At 39.8% G+C, this 7503-nt stretch overlaps 1 protein-coding gene across 2 annotated transcripts; it reads right to left on the minus strand.

The window, feature by feature from the left end:
* Window positions 1-1279: 1279 nt before the first annotated feature.
* On the minus strand, window positions 1280-7042 carry coq7 (coenzyme Q7 homolog, ubiquinone (yeast)). Of its 2 annotated transcripts, none has more exons than XM_083932104.1 (6): window positions 6894-7042; window positions 6114-6292; window positions 5125-5239; window positions 4703-4842; window positions 3286-3354; window positions 1280-1420 (listed from the first exon to the last, which is right to left on the minus strand). In XM_083932104.1, exons 1-6 carry the CDS (start codon window positions 6976-6978, stop codon window positions 1343-1345), a joined length of 666 nt encoding a protein of 221 aa, XP_083788230.1. In that variant the 5' UTR covers window positions 6979-7042; the 3' UTR covers window positions 1280-1342. The 2 variants fall into 2 exon arrangements, with proteins under 2 accessions (XP_083788230.1, XP_083788231.1); XM_083932105.1 differs by lacking the exon at window positions 6894-7042 and adding an exon at window positions 6688-6784.
* Between the last annotated feature and the right edge of the window lie 461 nt (window positions 7043-7503).

A 7503-nucleotide genomic window follows, 5' to 3' on the forward strand; every position in this document is an offset into this window, starting at 1 on the left:
CACTGGAGGAAAAGTTATCGGGATCAACAAAGTCACCAGGATTCATCTTCTGGGGACCATGAACAAAATGACAAAATGATTGATTAGCATGAAAAATATGTAAATCATAAGCTATAGCCTTCAGTCAACAGATTGCAACCATAAATGGACTGCATTTATATAGCGTTTTTTTCCATTAACCCATTCAGACACACGACACACCGATGGCATCAAGCTACAATGCTGACAAACCATTAGGAGCATTCTGGGGTTTAGTGTCTTGGCCAAGAGGATATTTGGACTGGAGGAGCTGGGGATAAAGACGCCGACCCTGCAATCAGTGAACAGCCCCCTTTATCTTCTGAGCCATAGCTATACTGTATAGCATGAGGTTTTCAAGTTAACAACCCTTACTGGTACCTGCTAGAGCCAAGAGACAAATTACCATCATAGGATTTAATTTAAGTCTTATCAGCCCCTGCCACTGGCCATACATCACCAAGGCATGAAGAGGCTAAACCAGGGGTAAAAAATCATGGGGTCAGTACACAATGTACAGCGAGGACAAACTGATATTGACTAGGAGGAGAATGAACACTTTGCTCGACCTGCCGAAAGGCGTAATAGATTAGGGGCCCCTGCACAAACCCCTCGTCAATCCCTCTTTCTCAGTGACCTAATGTACCCAGAACAGCTGGGAGAGCGCTTGGCAGTTAGGCCAGGATGACAAGTCATGGCTCAGCTTGATATATGAACTATTACATGTGAAACAGGAGAGTTTGTTGAAGGGTATTATGGCTGTGTATGTTAGTAACAATATGTCCTCATTACATGTGTTGTAGATATCTGTCTTTTGGAGAACGGCAAGCGTAAGATCTTTGTCTTTTGCTGGCAGGTACAATATTACTCAGACATCTTAAGGAAGAAAACATTTACAAGATGTTAGCCCATTGGAGTAGTTCTTCTTTAAACTCTCTAGTTCATTGGGTGACTAAAGGGTTCTTGATGCAAAAGTGTTTATTCCATCAATTCTCCCACCAACATCACTTATCAGGTGGCACTGCAACAAAAAAGTGAGACAGGATTTACACAGACACAACAGTGTAGAGATCTGCTATTTAATTCAAGAAGGGTGCTTCACCAGTCCATGTGTTATACACTTTACAAAGCAGTAAAAGTTTGGTTCATTTAGGTAACTGAGTGTTTGTATGCAATACTTTTAATCTTGCAATAGTATGACAAAGGGTTTCATTTACAATGGAGCAGAATTCGAACTGCCATTCAAATTAGAATCGTTTATACAAAGAGAGTCAACATATCAAACAAATATTGGTGAAAATGTTCAGGTATTCAAAATACAGTGTTAGACACGCTGAGAGACATATATTGCAGCTTTGCAGCCCAGCTGTATTGCATTTTTTATTAGCCAGTATCCAGGTACCTAAAACAAACAAAAAAAACATTCTTAGATTGTGGTATTTTATACTAGTACAAAGGACTACTGATATTTATGTTTTGTACTTATTTTAGTGTACTTTGATTCCACAGGAAATCCTTTGATCCGGTTTTTGTGGAATCAAAGTACAGCCCAAATTGGAAGTTTGGGAAGTTGTGTAAAACGTAAATAAAAACAGAATGTAATGATTTGTAAATCCTTTTCAAACTATATTAAATCGACTACACTACAAAGACAAGATATTTAATGTTCAACCAATACACTTTATTTATTTATTTTTGCAAATATTCACTCATTTTGAATTTGATGCCTGCAACACGTTCCAAAAAGCTGGGACAGGGGCAACAAAAGACTGGGAAAGTCTCAAAAAACACCTGTTTGGAACATCCCACAGGTGAACACGTTTATTGGAAACAGGTGAGTGTCATGATTGGGTTTAAAAGGAGCATTCCCTTAAGGCTCAGTCGTTCACAAGCAAGGATGGGGCGAGGTTCACCACTTGTGAGCAGATAGTCCAAAACTTTTTTATTATTATTATTATTTATTTATTCATTTTTCTGTCCCATATGTCTTTTCTATCTTTAATTTTTCTTATGAGTGGTGGGTTGTGGGAGGGATATGGGTTGGGGGGTTGGATGGTAGGGGTGGGAATTTTTGGGTGCCTTACAGTTCGATTTGATTCCGATTCTTGGTCTTACGATTCGATTCAAAACAATTCTTGATTCAAAACACATTTTTGAATTTGTACATGCTTCAGGATCTACTCCAGTCCTAACTATGGCATGGAAACATTAGATTATACTTTATTTGTGTGTGCTCGTGTGAAGTTTTTACTTCATCTCCTCTCTGCAGGTAAGACTTTGATACCGCAGAGTGAGACAAAGTGTTCACCCTTTATGTCAGCTCTTCTGTGCAGTTTAAATGCATTTACCATAAATGTCAGAATACGGGCGCACTACAAATATAGGGCCGGCAGGTTTGACTACAGAGAGGTGAATGATGGCTCACTTGAGCGCAGTGGGCGTTCTTAGTGTTGCCGAAGTACTTGACTTTTATTTTGAAAACCTTACACACTGAATGAGTCACGTCCAGCTTCTCCTTCTCTGGAGGTCCTAAAATCCAAATCGGCCCAAACACTTGCCTTCACTGACGGGCAGGCTGGCTTTGACTGACTAGCCTGTAGCTTCCTGCAACAGTGTTCTACAGAAGCACAATCAATTTTTTTTTTAAGTTTTGAATCGATTATGAATCTTAGAAGAAAGGAATCGCGATTTTTAAATGAATCGATTTTTTTTTGCCCACCCCTAGTGGAAAGGGTGCTTATTTGTCTCTGACAACTGTAATTGTTTTTTTGTAAATCCTCCTCATTGAGAAAATTTTAAAAAACTTGATCACAAAATAGAAAATGTGTGGAGAATTATGAAGCGCAAAATACGACAACGGAGACCCCGGCCGTTGAGCAACTGAAGTCATACATCAAGCAAGAATGGGAAAGAATTCCACCTACAAAGCTTCAACAGTAAGTGTCCTCAGCTCCCAAATGTTTTTTGAGTGTTGTTAAAAGGAGAGGTGATGTGACACAGGGGTAAACATGCCGCTGACCCAACTTTTTGGGTTTCGATTTTTGCAGGACATCAAAATCGAAAAGGAGTAAATAAACACACAAGTTTATCAGTTTGAACATTAGATATCTTGTCTTTGTAGTGTATTCAAAGGAATGTAGGTTTAAAAGAATTTGCAAATCATTGTATTCTGTTTTTATTTATGTTTTACACAACATCCCAACTTCATTGGAATTGAGGTTGTATTTATATGAATTGTGCAGTGAAAGAGAAAGGAGATATATTTACTGATTCAGCATCGTGCTCCAATCCTGTGTCATGATGCTCCAGCTCATCATCTCTGAATTCCTTTATAACCTGTTAAAATAGAATAGAAGACCATTCATTAAGTAATTAAACATATTCAGATTTCACTGCATCAGTGCCGCAACAAGAGTGTTGAGCACCTCTTTTTTTAGATTGTCATTTTGACATGGTTCACATAAGAATGTTGCTCCAAACTGCTGGTTAAACTGGAGCTATTTTCACAATTTCCATTCATATCAACAGCATGAATCAACCATGAAGCCAACATATTTTACGTAATTTTATCTTCCCAATGATAAAATACCAAATTCGTATTACTGGGGAATTAGCCATGTGCTGTGATCTACAAATTAAAGAAGCTGTTGTGGCTTGGGCAATGTGTCCAAACTAGGAAAGACATAAACTGTGACCTGCAACAGTGCCCAGCAACGAATGTTTATAGTCACCTGGTGATGTAATTGAAGGAAAACACACTTAAGACACAATGACAAAAGTCATACTGTTTAACCTTGGAGATAGCGTTTACTTTCGTTGGCAGTCTTTTTAGACAGATGCCAGGCTCTGGCAGCATTGAAGTAGAGCCCTATAGTTTCTGTGATAACAGAATGATGGACCCCACATTAAGTCAGCGCTAAAAGCTGACAGGAGATTTGAAAATATGACTACTTCTAAGTTTCCAACCAAGCTGCCCCACTGTAACTGTAGTTTTTTAAAACATCTTAAAAATACCCTTTTAGGGGCTGCCGGTGGCACAGTGATTAGAGCAGTCTCGCCATGTAAAGAGGCTGAAGGTCCTCAAGAGCAGCCGTGGGTTCGACTCCGACCTGCGGCACTTTGCTGCATGTCTCCCCCTCTCTCTCTCACCTCATTTCCTGTCTGTCCTATCTGATAAAAGGCTTGAAAACTGCCACAAAAAATACCCAATGCTTAGGCCCAGTGAGCTTGTAATACACTCTGGGAAACCCTGTACCTCATTGTGGTGCCTGTGCAAATACAGCAATCTGGATTCGGTCTGGAGAACACTGCCACCCTTCAGGTCATCCCATTGAATATAATTCAATAACCACTAAAGCCTCATCTTATTTATGTCTTTCCAAAGAGATATACCATTTTTACAGTTTCTCCGAAAATGTGGACACACAAACATAACACTTACCTGAGCTTACATTCTAGCCATCACACCTTCATTTCAGCAATTAGCGCTTTTCTATTGTTCTAAATCCCCATGTATGTTTGATATTAATCTTTTGTTTTGTTCAGATTCTTTCTACGTTTCCGCAAAGTACTATTTCATGAGCAGAAAATCCACACTAACATTACTTCACAGCTTTTATGTATCACCACAAAAAGGCCTTTGCCAATGTAAGCAACAGAGTTATAGAGAAACTGGTTGACTCACTTGTAACAGTTCAGTGTATCTCTCAGGGTCCTTCTCCATCAGAGCTCTTATCTGGCTGTTATAGTGCTCTGAAATACTCTCCTCCACCGCTACAGTGCAGGCCATGGCCCCCTCTTTTCCAAATAGCGCACTGGACGCACCTGGAGCAGATTTAGTATTAATAAAAAGGAAACAACAAACTACATATTCCCTAAAAACAGGAAAGCATACTTTTTAGCCTTCTCCTACAGCAGATACAGATTTAACGTTTTACACATTAAATGAAGTATTATAATAACCCAAACCCAACTAAGGGATTCCAATCCAAAACGGTGTCAAAAAGCACTATTCTTTTACACTTTTTTTTCTGCATTTGTTCGGCTCTACAAAGTAAGTTATCTTGTAACTTAAAACTCTGCTGCATGTTAATGGGTTGTACCAACCTAATGCAAAGCCAGCGATGTTCCAGAGGGGTAACAGCGCTGTGGGTCGAACTCTGTTCTCAGCCAGAATCTCAGTGAACTTCTCAAGGTGTTTCTTTTCTTGATCCCACATTTCCTAAAGAAAAAACAAACATGAACATAGACTGTCAAACATTATGCAGTTAAATTATTTGTGTTATTTGTGGATCACACTGTTTGTTTATAGCAAACAAACAAGGTACAGTTGTTCTATGTCCAATAATGATTATTTTAAAAGAACAGGCAAGAGTTTAAGAGAGAAATAATACAACAGATTCTGCCTGATAGTGATGGGAATCGGTAAAATTCTGCTCATCGGCCTGATTCTTTATCAATTCCCTTGATTCCTGCTCAATTTGGTGTGTGGAAAAAAAAGTAGACCACACAGGTTTTCACTGTTGTAGGTGAAATGAGAGAATATTTGAACGGCATTTGATTTAACGTCAGTATTTTTAAAATCTGCTAAGCCGCCGTGTGGCGCTGTTATCGTAACAGGATATTTACCCTCAGTAACTGACGTGTACATACTACTAGAGTGTCAAATACATGGTGTGTTTGAGTCTGTGTTGTGTAGATAGATTTTCTGGTGTGTTCCTGGGTGTTCCCACCCTTAGAAAGGGTCCAAGCAGCCCTGAGGCATGAGTTTGTTGTCATTTCTTTGCAATGCGTAACTGTCAGAAAACCACGCCGGCATCGATAGAAGGAATTGATAAGCTCAGAAGCATAAGATTCTGTATCTGCAATTCCCCTCCCTACAAACTCTTACCCATTTTTTTTAGATTTCTCAGTGATGAATCAAAGTTAAGAGAGAATTTGACATTTGTACTAAACAGCAACTCCACTCTCTCTGGAGAAGTCTGGACTCATCCATCTGGATTCCTTCAGTGATGCATTTTGCAAATCCAGCAGACACTGTGTCAATGGGCAGACTTCTTCTTCTTCGTAGCCATGTGTGGCAGGCTGGTCCATACCTGGATGAGAGGTCCAGTACTAGATCTGCCCAACACTGCCATCTGGCCGGCGTAGATGCGGTTGGCCCCATATTCACCCGCGTGGTCCACGCGCAGGATTCGGTCCAACATGTCCTTCTCTTCACTGTCGCGTGGGGTCGGGACCACACTGTAAGCACGGGAGCTCAGCTGCGGGGGCACTGTTAGGTACAGTCAATGGTTACAACATAAAACACGTAACGACACTGAGGCCATAAATGACTAATGTTTTGCTTTTAAGAATGTTGAGGCTAAAACTGTGCCCGTACTGTAAGTTCAAACACCCGAAAACGCTGTAAAGATTGAATAAGGCTGCTCCAAACGTGTGTTCATTTCAAGCGTCTACGCTCTTTGATTAAAAGAAGTGTGAGTTACTTATGGTAAATATCTTATGGATGGGAAATGAACTAAAGCAACATAGCAAGTAGTTTCTGGTCTTCTTTGTTAAACACGTTATTAAAAATACAAAAAACAAAAGAGAAGGGTAACCAACTGTTACCTAAGCTAACAAGTCTGTTATGAAACATAATGTTCAGTAAATGCTCCTGTGACTCACCGTGACTTATACTAGATATATACTACAACAATACCGGAACATACAGTGACGTTAGCCATGAAAAACTACATTAGCAACCCCATAGCTCCATAAAGCCCGACCATATTAGACGTGTGTGTGTGTGTGTGTGTTTTTAGCATGTGTAGCACTTTAGCTCTTAGCTGTCGCCGCTGACAGAGTGAAACTACAGACCTGCTGCCGCTTACCTCTGCGTTTAAAACACTGGCGAATCATCGCTGGACCAACAACATTACACCAGTCATATACAGCTGTATGTGCGGCTCTGTGCATGGTAGTCACTTTATGGTTTAACTGCCTGTGTTACCAAACAGACGTTAAAAAAAGGTGTGCAAACTGTCATTGAAAGTCAGAAGGTGGATGTGGCGCAGACGTGTGACGTAACCGCGTTGCGACACAGCACTGTACATGGCCCCACTCCCAAATGAGGGAGCATGGATTATTGTTTAAATGTTTGTTAAGGGCTATTGGTCAAAATGTCTTAAACCTATGCTTGCAGTTTTATTTCACCGTATAATAAACACTTAACACTTTTCATGAACGGTCTCAAAGCATCTGAGTTATACTATGTAATTTAGTCCACTTTAGACACTTTTTGATATAGTTCTAACATTGAATTATTGTCTGGCTCTTAAAGCTTATTGAGTTTCTGTTTTTGTTTCTTTCTTTTTTTTTTACATGTTACATGTAATTGTGTTATGTGTGAATAAATACTTGCCCCTATAGTATTTCACAATTTACGCATTCTAAATGTGTCCCAGTTTATTTCCTGTTGCAGTAAATGTGAACGGCTGCTGC

Source organism: Echiichthys vipera, assembly GCF_963691815.1.
Source record: "Echiichthys vipera genome assembly, chromosome: 2".
In the NCBI taxonomy this organism is placed as follows: Eukaryota; Metazoa; Chordata; class Actinopteri; order Perciformes; family Trachinidae; genus Echiichthys; species Echiichthys vipera.

What these genes read in the sequence shown, in the direction of transcription:
- coq7 (XM_083932104.1), bottom strand. Translation starts at nt 6,978, where the DNA reads ATGCACAGAGCCGCACATACAGCTGTATATGACTGGTGTAATGTTGTT. An exon ending in CATCGCTGGCTTTGCATTAG is followed by an intron (nt 4,843 to 5,124) that starts GTTGGTACAACC and finishes AATCTGCTCCAG; the next exon opens with GTGCGTCCAGTGCGCTATTT. An exon ending in TGGAGCACGATGCTGAATCA is followed by an intron (nt 1,421 to 3,285) that starts GTAAATATATCT and finishes TGTTTGTTTTAG; the next exon opens with GTACCTGGATACTGGCTAAT.